General features: G+C 36.2%; 1 protein-coding gene across 1 annotated transcript in view; it reads left to right on the top strand.

Annotated features, from left to right (window-relative positions):
- Nucleotides 1-13245, top strand: part of CFAP47 (cilia and flagella associated protein 47) — a 544336-nt gene that overhangs the window by 231858 nt on the left and 299233 nt on the right. The window contains exons 36-37 of the mRNA XM_047716464.1: nucleotides 10109-10206; nucleotides 10494-10610. Of these exons, the coding sequence (XP_047572420.1) occupies nucleotides 10109-10206; nucleotides 10494-10610 (215 nt within the window). The remainder of the gene's footprint in view (nucleotides 1-10108; nucleotides 10207-10493; nucleotides 10611-13245) is intronic.

Genomic DNA, 13245 nt, shown 5'->3' with positions numbered 1-13245 from the left:
TCTCTCTTCCTATTTATCTCTCTCTTTCTCTATCTTACTATAGTATATTAAATTGATTTTTAAGTGTAAACTAACCTTGTATTCCTGGCACAAATTTAATTTCGTCATGGTAGCTAATCTTTTTTTAATACCGTGCTTGACTAGTTTACTAATATTTTAATTTTTTGCTTTAGTTTACATGAGTGATGACTTGTAATTATTCTCCATACTTTTTAGGTTTTTTTTGTTCTTGTTCTAGTTTTATGCAACCCTCAACAATTACTTGTAGGCTATTTCTTCATTGTAGGCTTTGAAAGACTTTCTAGAAAAGTGAAATTGCTTGTTTCTTAAATTTTGTAGAATTTACTAGTAAGATTATCTGGACCTCTCATTTCTTTAGTGGGATGATTTTTAATAATCTAATTAATTTTTAATTGTTATAAGATCATTCTTATTTTCTTTTTTCCCTCCCCCTCCCCATTCTTATTTTCTATTTCCCATTGAGTGAGATTTTGTAACACATGACAGTAATGAATTCCATCTAAATTCTGAAAATATTAGCATAATATTTTTCATTAGTTTATTGTATCTGTTCTGTCATATGTAACTACTGTGATTATTTTGATTTCTTATACTTTATTTATTTAGTAAAAATTTTATTTATTTATTTGACAGAGAGAGAGAGAGAGAGAACATAAGCACAGGGAGTGGGAGATGGAGAAGCAGGCTTTCCGCAGAGCAGGGAGCCAGGTGTGGGGCTCGATCCCAGAACCCTGGGATCATGACCTGAGTGGAAGGCAGACGCTTAACAACTAAGCCACCCAGGCACTCCTACTTCTTATTTTTTAAATCAGTCTTTATCTGTAGTGATTAATCACCTTAGTACACAAGATTTTTTATTTTCTTTCTAGTTTAATGAGGCACTTATATGGAAGTTCTACCAAATATTATATACATTACCTCAATCTCATGTGGCTGATCTTCTAATTGTCATTTTTGGTTGATCTTATAATTATTTAGAGTTCAAATATTTTCATAATTTAACTACCTTTAGAAACATGATTTCTGCATTAGAGTATGTATTACTTTGCATTTCTAAAGCACTTTAAAATAATTAAAAATGTACTATGTTATCTGTTCTGAATGTGGGCACAAAAATCCTCAAAATTCTAGCAAACAGAATCCTGCAACATTTTAAGAGGATTAAAAAATTACTAGGTGAGATTCATCCCAGGAGTGTAATATTGGTTTAACATAGGAATTCTGGGGTGCCTTGGTGGCTCAGTTGGTTAAGCCTCCAACTCTTGGCTTTGGCTCTGGTCGTGATTGTAGGGTCCTGCGATCATACCCTGCATTGGGCTTAATGCTCAGCAGGGAGTCTGCTGGAGATTCTCTCCCTCTACCTCTGCCCTTTACCCTGCTCTCTCTCTCTCTCAAATAAATAAATAAATCACTGAGAAATAGTGAGAATTCCAATCAATGCAATACTCCATATTAATAGGATAAAAAGGGAAATAAAAGAGACCATTTCAAAGGACACAGCAACAATGAAAATTTATATCTAGCAAGAGACTTATGCCAAGAATATATAAAAACACAACTCAAAAATAAAGCAACAATTAATGGAAGTAAAAAGAAAAAAAGGAGATAAATCATCAATGAGCACACGAAGAGACAATATAATATTAGTCATTAGGTAAATGCAAAAGAAAAACACAATGAACTAGCACTTGATACCAACTTGGATAACTAAAATTTTTAAAAAAAGAAAGAAATATTACAATTATTGGGCTAACTGGAACCTTCTACATTGCTAGAGAGATTATAAATGGTACACCTACTTTGGAAAACAGTTTAATGTTAAACAGTTTGACATTTCTCAAAATGTTAAAAAAAATAAATTAATGATATGATTCAGCAATTCCACTCATTGGTTTATACTCAGAATATTTGAAAATACATACATTCTCACAAAAATTCTTAAATAAATGTTAATAGCAACATTATTCATCATAGTCAAAACATGAAGCAACCCAAATGCCAATAAACTGATAAATAGATAAATGAAATGTGGTTTATAGTATCACAAAATGGAATGTTACTCAGCTATAAAAGGAAGCGAAGCCCTGATACATGCTGTGGCATTGATGAAACTTGAAAATATTATGCTTAATAAACGAAGCCATAGCACAAAAGGGCCCATATTTTTATTTCATGTCTATAACATGTTTAGAATAGGCAAGTCCATAGTGACCTAAAGTAGATTAGTTATTTTCCAGTGGATGAGAGAAGAGGGAAATGGGAATGACAGCTATTGGGTATGGGTTTTCTTTATGTGTTGGTAAAAAATTTTCTAAAATCAAGTAGTGGTGATGGTCACACAGCTCTGTAAATATATTAAATAATAATGAATTATACAGTTGAATTGGATAAAATGTATATGAGTTATATATCAACAAAGCTGTTATAAAAATGTATAGTTTTAATCATCTAAAATAATTTAAGTAATTATGATATTCATAAAAATAGTATGTGCACTTATTCCTTTAATGCATAAAATGATTCAGTTTTATGTTTAGCAGTCATATCTTCAATTCATAATACTATTTAGGACTATTTTAATATTTCTGAATATTTGAAGCAGTATATAAATAGGTAAGAATACAACTTATAAATCAAAATTTAAAAAAATTTTAGAACATCCCTGAATTTTCTGTTTCCTGACCAATGAGGACTAGATTAGTTTACTCTTTCTCTCTCTAAAACAACCCTAGACCAACACTTCTCAGATGGTAACATGAATATAAAACTCCTGGAGATTTTGCTAAACTTTTTATGTTTCAGTAGGTTTTAAGTAGGGCCTGAAATTCTGTGTTCCTAACAAGCTTCCAGTTGATAAAGGTGCCACTGATTGTCATAGCGCACTTTGGGTAGCAAAATCTTGGAGTATAGAAGAGCGTAGCCTAGATCAAAGCAATTAACAAAAAAGCAGAGAAAATCCTTGATATACCTAAGGCTGTGGTGAACTGGTGGGGGCTTGGCAGCAATTCTGTATGAATGACAGGCTGTAGGCAGGGGATCAGATCAGAGAAGGGAGGTTTTTACTTCGCAACACTATTCTGGAGGATTATTGCCATCCTCCTCTCACAGAGAGCCATGTTTGAACAGCAACAATTCATACCAGCTGCTGTTGAAGAAATAAGAACAAAAGAGTTCCAAAGTTGTGATGGGTTAAACAGAAATAGGTCACTCTGGTTTTCCTGTCAGGGAGGTAGAGGACTGGAAAGACCTTTCGTTCCCACCCTTAAAATTATAGCAAAAGCATAAACAAAACAACAGCAAAAACCATATAAATAACAAATTCCCAAATGTGTTAAGTTCCCCTAGGAAGATAAGGCTATATAGGGCAACAAAGTATCCTGAAGTCCAAGGAGAACGAGGTGCTTTCAGGAAGAAATGGGGTAATAGCAATTGTCTGCTTGTGGTAGAGACAGCTGGACACTGATCGTGGTGAGTCAGGGTAGTGGTGAATTGGTAGAAACCAAGTATACACTAGTGAGAGAGCGTGAGATCCCTAGAGGCTACAGCAATAAGGAATGTCTACATCCTTTTACAGGTTTTTACTCCACAGACTTCACTGTTTGCCCACAGAAATGACTGGAGAGTGAGTCTGTATGAGAATGTACCCTTCATAGTATAGATCTAGGGGAGGGGCAAACAATTTGTCTGCCTTCTCTATTACCTATAGAATAAGAATGTTAATATGTGAGGAGAAGGACCACACATACAGTCATCTTTAGGGCTCTGATGAAAACTCATTGCAGCTTAAAAAAGAAACTGAAAATAATAAAAACAACAACAACACAAAGCACCTCTACCCCTGAGAAATGGGCCAGAATAATATATAACAGTCAAGTAGGAAATCCTAAAGCAACCACGACAAATCTCCTACAATTAGTATAGAGTTTGTCCTGGCTGTAGAATGGATACAAAATCAGTATTTAAAAGGGGCACTAAGGTGGCTTAGTGGGTTAAAGCCTCTGCCTTCAGCTCAGGTCATGATCTCAGGGTCCTGGGATCGAGTCCCGCATTGGGCTCTCTGCTCAGCAGGGAGCCTGCTTCCCTCTCTCTCTCTCTCTCTGCCTGCCTCTCTGCCTACTTGTAATCTCTGTGTGTGTGTCAAATAATTAAATAAAATCTTTAAAAAAATCAGTATTTAAAAAATAAATTCTGTTTTATAATGGCAGTAAACAATTGGAATTTGCAATGAAAAGATATAATTTATCATAGCATCTTAGAATAAAATGCTTAAGTATGAACCCAACAAAATATGTGCAGGATATACATACTGAACATTATGAAACACTGAGGAAAGAAATCAAAGAGAACCAAGTAAATAGAGAAATATACCATGCACATGGAAGTGGAAGACATAAGAGTAAGATATTTTATTGTCAATATTGCCAAATTGATCTATAGATTCAAAATAACCCTAGTGAAAAATCCTACTTCATTTTTTTTTTTGTAGATATCTATAAGTTGACTCTACAATACAAATGGGAATTTGGGGAGTGATGAAACTTCTCTGGAAGGAAGTGTGATAAATACATGAAAATGTACCTCTCGGGGCGCCTGGGTGGCTCAGTGGGTTAAAGCCTCTGCCTTCAGCTCAGGTCATGATCCCAGGGTCCTGGGATCGTGCCCCGAATCGGGCTCTCTGCTCAGCGGGGAGCCTGCTTCCTCCTCTCTCTGCCTGCCTCTCTGCCTCCTTGTGATCTCTGTCTGTCAAATAAATAAATAAAATCTTTAAAAAAAATGTACCTCTCAAAGTCCTGGAAGCATACAACCAGAATGAATATTAGTGCATGTATTTTTTTAATCAGCTAAGACACGGAAGTAATTCAGGATGGAATGTGGGCTGTGACAAATGAATCTAACTGCATTGCCAGTGTTTGACAACCTCACTGAATATAATGGACAGGAAGGGTGCTACCTAAATTATCTTGTAAAAACAATCATGACTGCATACGGTAGACCTAAAGACAAAAGGATTGGTGCATGCACATGTTACTCTAGTTTCTTGCCAGGGTATGGGTTTGCAATTCTAAAATTGCTTTAAATGTATACTTAGGTTGAACAAATAAGTAAATATGTTGTAGGTAATGAGAACCAGTTTTTTCTGTACTGAAGAGCTAAGTTAGAAATAAGGAAAGTGGGTAGGTCATAATGTGTCCTGTGGTGCTGGATTGCAGTTGGTGGAGTTGGAAGTAAACGCATAAGACTTATTGTATAGTAATCTATCTATAAGCTTCTAGTTAGGAGGTTTTTCATTAGTGGTTTTCCTGTTGTGGGTGTGATCCTCAACAAGATGATAAACACGTTTAGGGGAATTTCTGTCTCTTTAATGATACAAGATGACATTGGTATGTTTAGAGATCATAGTCTATGACAAATACTGTCTGATTCACTATCAACATGAAAGCCTAGTAAACTGCCTTTTTTAGATTAAAGTTAGAATTGCTTACAGTTCTTATTGGCTACAAAACTGAGACCCTTTGCTTTTATTAAAAGCCAGAGGTGGCACATATACATTAAGAGAAGCACATTTAGGTTATAAACATCCAGCCTGCCAGAAATGTGCATTTTGAACTCATTACTTTGATTGTATCACATCATATATCAGAAATAGTTATTTACAGGTTTTTACCAGCAAAAAGTACTTTGAAATATACAGTCCAAAATGTTGTTTGCTATGTATTAGTTGAAAATTTCTAGGGATCTTTGTTTGCTAGGCTGATTTTGCAATATTAGGCTGTAGAGATTCTATAAACTTTTCAATGTTGTAGCATCTCAGATGAATAAATAATAGGTACTATTTTTGTGAAGTATCTAGGATGTCTGTGGTTCCAGAGAAATTAGTCTTCCAGTACCAGATGTAAAGCAATCTTTTTTATTTTTTATTTTTAGAGAGAGCACACAGGAGAGAGTGTGCCTGTGAGCACATGTGAGCAGGGGGTAGAGGGTAGGAATAGGGGCAGAGGGAGAGAGAGAGAATCTCTCAGGCGGGCTCCACACACAGCATGGAGCCCAACATGGAGCTGAATCTCACAGCCCTGAGATCATGATCTGAGGCAAAATCAAGAGTTGCATGCTTAACTGACTGAGTCACACAGGTGCCCTAGATGTAAAGCAGTCTTGATTTGTGAAGTTAATATACATATCATGAACATAACCTGTCATAGTTTCTTGTTTACAGAAAATGAGAGTCATTTGAGGGGATTTATGAAGATCACCAATTTTACCCTTGTTTTCAGATAAGACATCATCTCAGACCTTTAAGAATTTAGGCTCTTTTGGAAAGTTTTGTTGTTTCTTCTTTCTAGTTTTGATTTCTTTTTAAGTTTTTATTTTAATTCCAGTTAACATACAGTGTTATAGTTTTAGGTGTACAGCATAGCAATTCAGCACTTCCATACATTACCAAGTATGCATCACACATGCTCTCCTTAATCCCCATCACCTATTTACCTTAACCCCTGCCCCACTCCCCCACCAACAACCACCAATCAATTCTCTGTGATCAAGAATCTGCCTATTGGTTTGTCTCTCTCTTTTTTTCCCCTTTGCACATTTTTTCTCAGATTCCATGTATCAGTGAAATTGCAAGTACCCATCCCTCTCTGACTGACCTATTTTGTTCAGCCTCATACTCTGCATCTCTATCCACACTGTTGCAAATGACAAAATTTCATTTTTTTTTCATGGCTGAATAAAATTCCATTGTGTATATATACCACATCTTCTGTATCCATTCATCAATGGATGGACACTTGGGCTGCTTCCATATTTTGCCTATTGCATGTATTGCTGCTATAAATGTGGGAAAACACGTGTCCCTTTGGATTAGTGCTTTTGTATTCATTGGGTAAACACCCAGTAATGTAAATTATGGATCTTAGGGTAGTTCTATTTTTAACTTTTTGAGGAAACTCTACTGTTTTCCACAGTGGCTGCACCAGTTTGCATTCCCACCATCAGTGCAAGAGCATTCCTTCTTTTCCACATCATTGGCCAAAACTATTTCTTGTGTTAGTGATTTTAGCCATTCTGACAGGTGTGAGGTGATAGCTTATTGTAGTTTTGATTTGCATTTCCCTGATGGGGAGCGATGATGAACATCTTTTAAATGTGTCTGTTGGTCATCCATATGTCTTCTTTGGAGAAATATCTATTCATGACTTCTGCCCATTTTTTCATTTGGATTATTTGCATTTGGGGTGTTGAGTTTTATAAGTTCTTTGTATATTTTGGATACTAACCTTTTATCAGATATGTCATTTGAAAATATCTTCTTCCATGAAGTAGGTTGCTTTTGGTTTTGTTGATAGTTTCCTTTGCTGTGCAGAAGCTTTTTATTTTGATGTAGTTCCAGTAGTTTATTTTGGCTTTTGTTTCCCTTGCCTCAGGAGACATATCTAGAAAGAAATTGCTATGGTCAGTGTCAAAGAGGTTACTGCCTGTGTTCTCTTCTAGGATTTTTGTGGCTTCAGGTCTCACATGTAGGTCTTCAATCCATTTTGAATTTGTTTTTATGTATGGAGTAAGAAAGTCATCCAGTTTCCTCCTTTTGCATGTTGCTAACCAGTTTTCCAATACCATAATTGGATGTTATTTCCTTCTTTGTCCAAGATTAACTGATCAAGTAGTTGTAGGTTTATTTCTGGGTTTTCTGTTCTGTTCCATTGATCTGTGTGTGTCTCTCTTTGTGCCAGTACCATACTGTATTGATAATTGCAACTTTGTAATATAACTTGAAGTTCAGAATTGTGATGCCTTCAGGTTTGCTTTTCTTTTTCCAAAATTACTTTAGCTATTTGGGTCTTTTGTGGTTTTATTTAGGATTGCTTGTTCTATTCTGGAAAATGCTGTTGGTATTTTGATATGGATTGCATTAAATGTGTAGGTTACTTTGGGTAGTATAGACATTTTAACCACATTTGTTCTTCCAGTCCTTGAGCATGGAATGTCTTTCTATTTCTTTGTGTCATCTTAGATTTCTTTCATCAGTGTTTTATAGTTTTCAGAGGAGAAGTCTTTTATCTCTTTGGATTCATTTATTCTTGGATAGTTTATTTTTGGTGCAATTACAAATCAGACTGATGCCTTAATTTTTCTGTCTGCTACTTCATTATTGGTTTATAAAAATGCGAAAGATTTCTTTAGATTGATTATGTATCCTACAAATTTACCAAATTCATTTATCAGTTCTAGCAGGTTTTTTTGGTGGAGTCTTTTGGGTTTTCTATATATAGTATCATGACATCTGCAAATAAGGATAATTTTACTTCTTTCTTACTGATTCCTTTTTATTTCTTTTTGTTGTCTGATTGCTATGGCTAGGACTTCCAGTACTATGTTAAGTAGAAGTGGTGAGAGTGGATATCGTTGTCTTATTCCTCACCTTTGGGGAAAAGCTCTCCTTTTTTCCCCATTAAGGATCATGTTAGCTCTAGGTTTTTCATAGATGGCCTTTATTATGTTGGTGTATGTTTCCTCTAAACCTACCTTGTTGAGAGTTTTCTCCCATTCTCCCATGAATGGATGTTGTACTTTGTCAGATGCTTTTTCTGCATCTATTGAAAGGATCATATGGTTCTTAGCCTTTCACTTATTGATGTGATGTATCACGTTGATTTGAGAATACTGAACCACGGGGCACCTGGGTGGTTCAGTGGGTCAAAGCCTCTGCCTTTGGCTCAGGTCATGGTCTCAAGGTCCTGGGATCGAGCCCCGCATCAGGCTCTCTGCTCAGCAGGGAGAGTGCTTCCCCCTCTCTCTGTCTGCCTCTCTGCCTACTTGTGATCCCTCTCTCTGTCAAATAAATAAATAAATAACATCTTTAAGAAAAAAAAAAAAGAGAGAATACTGAACCACCCTTGGAACCCAGGAATGAACCCCACTGGATTGTGATGAATGATTTCTTTAATGTACTGTTGTCTTTGGTTTGCTACTATTTTATTGAGTATTTTTGCATCTGTGTTTATTGGAGATATTGGCCTGTATTTCCCTTTTTCAGTGGTGTCTTTTTCTGGTTTGCTATTAGGGTAATGCTGGCCTCATAGAATAAATCTGGAAGTTTTCCTTCCTTTTCTATTTCTTCGAATAGTTTGGGAAGACTAGATATTAAACTCTTCTTTAAATGTTTGGTGGAATTCACCCGTGAAGCCCTCTGATCCTGGACTTTAGTTCGTTGGGAATTTTTTGATTAGTGATTCAGTTTCTTTGCAGGTTATCAGTCTGTTCAAATTTTCTGTTTTTCCTGATTCAGTTTTAGTGGTTTCTAGGTTTCTAGGAATTTATCCATTTCTTCTAGATAGCCCAATTTGTTGGCATATAGTTTTCATAATATTCTCTTATGATTGTTTGGAGGTTTAAATTTTGTTTTTATTTCCAAAATAATATGATTTTTCTTTTCCAAGGAAAGTAAAAAAATTTTTTTGACTATTGCTGAAATTTCATAAGACATCCTTTTTCCTTTTTTTCTTTTTTTTTTTTTTCCATTTTTCTCATCGTCTGTTATTCATCAATCCATTTTCCTTTCAAGGAACAGAAAATTACAGGTCATTGCTTTGTTCTTTTGTATGTCACTTTGGAAGAAAACCTATCAAGGATCAGTGTCCTTGAAAACCAGGGGAATAAAGTCAGGCATATATTCTATTTTCCTTCACATTTGAACTGGGCACTAAATGTCTCCATATTAGGAATGATTTTAAAAGCGGGGCGCCTGGGTGGCTCAGTGGGTTAAGCCTCTGCCTTCGGCTCAGGTCATGGTCCCAGGGTCCTGGGATCGAGCCCCGCATCGGGCTCTCTGCTCAGCGGGGAGCCTGCTTCCTCCTCTCTCTCTGCCTGCCTCTCTGCCTACTTGTGATCTCTCTGTCAAATAAATAAATAAAATCTTAAAAAAAAAAAAGAATGATTTTAAAAGCATTTTTTTCTATAATGTCTGTCAATTTAAAATACTTTCTGTATTACATAGTGACAATATCAGAATACATTCAGACAGATACCATAAGGTATCTTTTTTAGAAAAGTAAAACTAATGTTGTACTTACTCTCTTTTTTGGAACAGGAGTTATTCCCTCTGAGAGATGGATAGTAAATTTTGACAAAGACCTTTTAGATGGCCTTGTTTTTGCAACCCAGTTGGGAGCCTATTGTCCGTTTTTGGTAAGAGTCTTTTTTATAAGGAATGGTCTTTTATTATTTGAAAGAACTTAGTAATTAAAATTCAAAGTATTTTTTGTAAAGAGATTCTTTTCAGTGTTTTAATTTACATCACATCTGAATTTGAATGGCCAGCATTCCCTTTTTGTTTATTCTGGTATTCTGATTGTAATAATCTACTACTGACAGATGTTAACACTTAAATGATTCTTTGCTAAACTAAAGAGAACAGTTAAAAAGCAGTAATTTTTATTCCCTTTACTAAAAGATTTGATTGTTCTCTTTTCAAGATTGAGTCTCATTTTGAAAAAATGTACACACAACCAAAAACTTCTGAACAGTATCTGCACAATTGCCTGATTATTGTGAATGTACTTCGTGAAATTGGCTTTGACATGGACATACAGGTAGGTGGCTATATATCACATACTCCATAAATATGAATTTCTTCTTTTCATATTTTTTCTAGCTTCATTAGGTATGATTGGAAAATAAAAATTGTATATATTTAGTTTGTAAAATGTAACTTTTGTAGGTATATAATATGATTATACATATACAATGTGAAATGATTACCAGAATCAAGTTAAATAGCACATCCATTACCTCACATAGTTGCCATTTTATGCGCGCGCACGCGTGTGTGTGTGTGTGTGTGTGTGTGTGTGTGTGTGTGTGGCAAGAACATTTAAGATCCAACATTTCCTCATTTCCCCTGTCCCTCTCCCATGGCAATTATCATTCTACTCTCAGGTTGCATGGGTTTTACTTTTTTAGATTCCACATATAATTGAAATCATAAAATACTTGCCTTACTGTGTCTGGATATTTTATTTAGCATAATGTCCTCTGGATTCTTTCATGTTACCATAAGTAACAGAATTCTTTCTTTCTTTTTTTTTTTAAGATTTTATTTGTTTATCTGACAGACAGAGATCACAAGTGGGGGGGCGGGAAGGCTCCCTGCTGAGCAGAGAGCCTGATGTGGGGCTTGATCCCAGAACCCCAGGATCATGACCTGGGCCGAAGGCAGAGGCTTTAACCCACTGAGCCACCCAGGTGCCCCCCTTTCTTTTTTATGACTAAATATTCCATTGTGAGTATATACCACATTTTCTTTTCTTAAATTTTATTTTATTTAAGTTCAGTTAGCCAACATATAGTACACTGTTAGTTTTTGATGTAGTGTTCATTGATTTCTTGGTTGTGTATAACACCTAGTACTCATCAGATCACGTCACCTCCTTAATATCCATCCCCCAGTTATCCCATCCCCCCAGTCACCTCCCTTCTGCAACCCTCAGTTTGTTTCCTGGAGTTAAGAGTCTCTCATGGTTTGTCTCCTTCTCTGATATCTTCCCATTCAGTTTTCCCTCCCTTCCCCTATGGTCCTCTGCTCTATTCCTTATATTCCACATATGAGTAAAATTCTATGATAATTGACTTTCTCTGACTTATTTCACTTAGCATAATACCCTCCAGTTCCATCCATGTCTATGCAAATGGTAGGTATTAATCCCTTCTGATGGCTCAGTAATATTCCATTATACATGTGAACCACATCTTCTTTATCCATTTGTCTATTAAAGGACATCTGAGATCCTTCCACAGTTTGACTATTGTGGACATTGTTGCTATGAACACTGGGGTGCAGGTGCCCCTTCTTTTCACTGCATCTGTATCTTTGTGGTTAATACCCAGTAATGTAATTGCTAGGTCATAACGTAGCTCTATTTTTAACATCTTGGGGAACCTTCATACTATTTTCCAGAGTGGCTGTACCAGCTCTATTCCCATCAACAGTGTAAGAGGGTTCCCCATTCTCCACATCCTTGCCAGGATTTGTTGTTCCCTGTCTTGTCAATTTTAGCCATTCTAACTGATTTGAGGTAGTATCTCATTGTGGTTTTGATTTGTATTTCCCTGATTGCAAGTGATATGGAGCATTTTTAATGTGTCTGTTGGCCGTTTGTATGTCTTTGGAGAAATGTCTCCACATGTCTTCTATCCATTTCCTGAGTAGATTATTTATTTCTTGGATGTTGAGTTTGAGAAGTTCTTTTTTTTTTTTTAAAGATTTTTTTTTTTAATTTCTCTGACAGACAGAGATCACAAGCAGACAGAGAGGCAGGCAGAGAGAGAAAGGGAAGCAGGCTCCCTGCTGAGCAGAGAGCCCGATGTGGGACTCGATCCCAGGACCCTGAGATCATGACCTGAGCTGAAGGCAGCGGCTTAACCCACTGAGCCACCCAGGCGCCCCGTGAAGTTCTTTATAGATCTTGGATACCAGCCCTTTATCTGATAAGTCATTTGCAACTGTCTTCTCCCATTCTGTAGGTTACCTTTTGGTTTTGTTGACTCTTTCCTTTGCTGTGCAAAAGCTTTTTATCTTGATGAAATCCAAAAAGTTCATTTTTGCTTTTGTTTCCCTTGCTTTTAGAGATGTAGCTTACCTGAAGTTGCTGTGGCTGAGGTCTAAGAGGTTATTAACCTGTGTTCTCCTTTAGAATTCTGATGGATTCCTGTCTCGCATTTAGGTCTTTCATCCATTGAGTTTATCTTTGTGTATGGTCCAGCTTCATTCTTCTGCATGTGGCTATTCAATTTTCCCAGCCCCATTTATTGAAGAGACTATCTTTTTTCCATTGGATATTCTTTCCTGCTTTGTAGAAGATCAGTTGACCATAGAGTTGAGGATTCATTTCTGGACTCTGTGTTCTGTTCCATTGATCTAGGTGTCAGTTTTTGTGCCAGTACCATGCTGTCTTGATGATTGCAGTTTTGTAATACAGCTTGAAGTCAGGCATTTTGATGCCCCCAGCTTGGGCTTTCTTTTTCAACATTCCCCTAGTGATTAGGGGACTTTTCTGGTTCCAGACAAATTTTAAGATTGTTTGTTCCAGTTTGGTCAAAAAATGTTGATGGCATTTTGATAGGTATTCCATTGAATGTATAGATTACTCTGAGCAGCATAGTCATTTTAACAGTCTTTATGCTTCCTATCCCTGAGCATGGAATGTTTTTCCATCTCTTTGCATTTTC

This window comes from Lutra lutra, chromosome X, assembly GCF_902655055.1.
Source record: "Lutra lutra chromosome X, mLutLut1.2, whole genome shotgun sequence".
Taxonomy (NCBI): Eukaryota; Metazoa; Chordata; class Mammalia; order Carnivora; family Mustelidae; genus Lutra; species Lutra lutra.
Note: the sequence above shows the minus strand (reverse complement) of the source record. Positions and strands in the feature narration are given on the sequence as shown.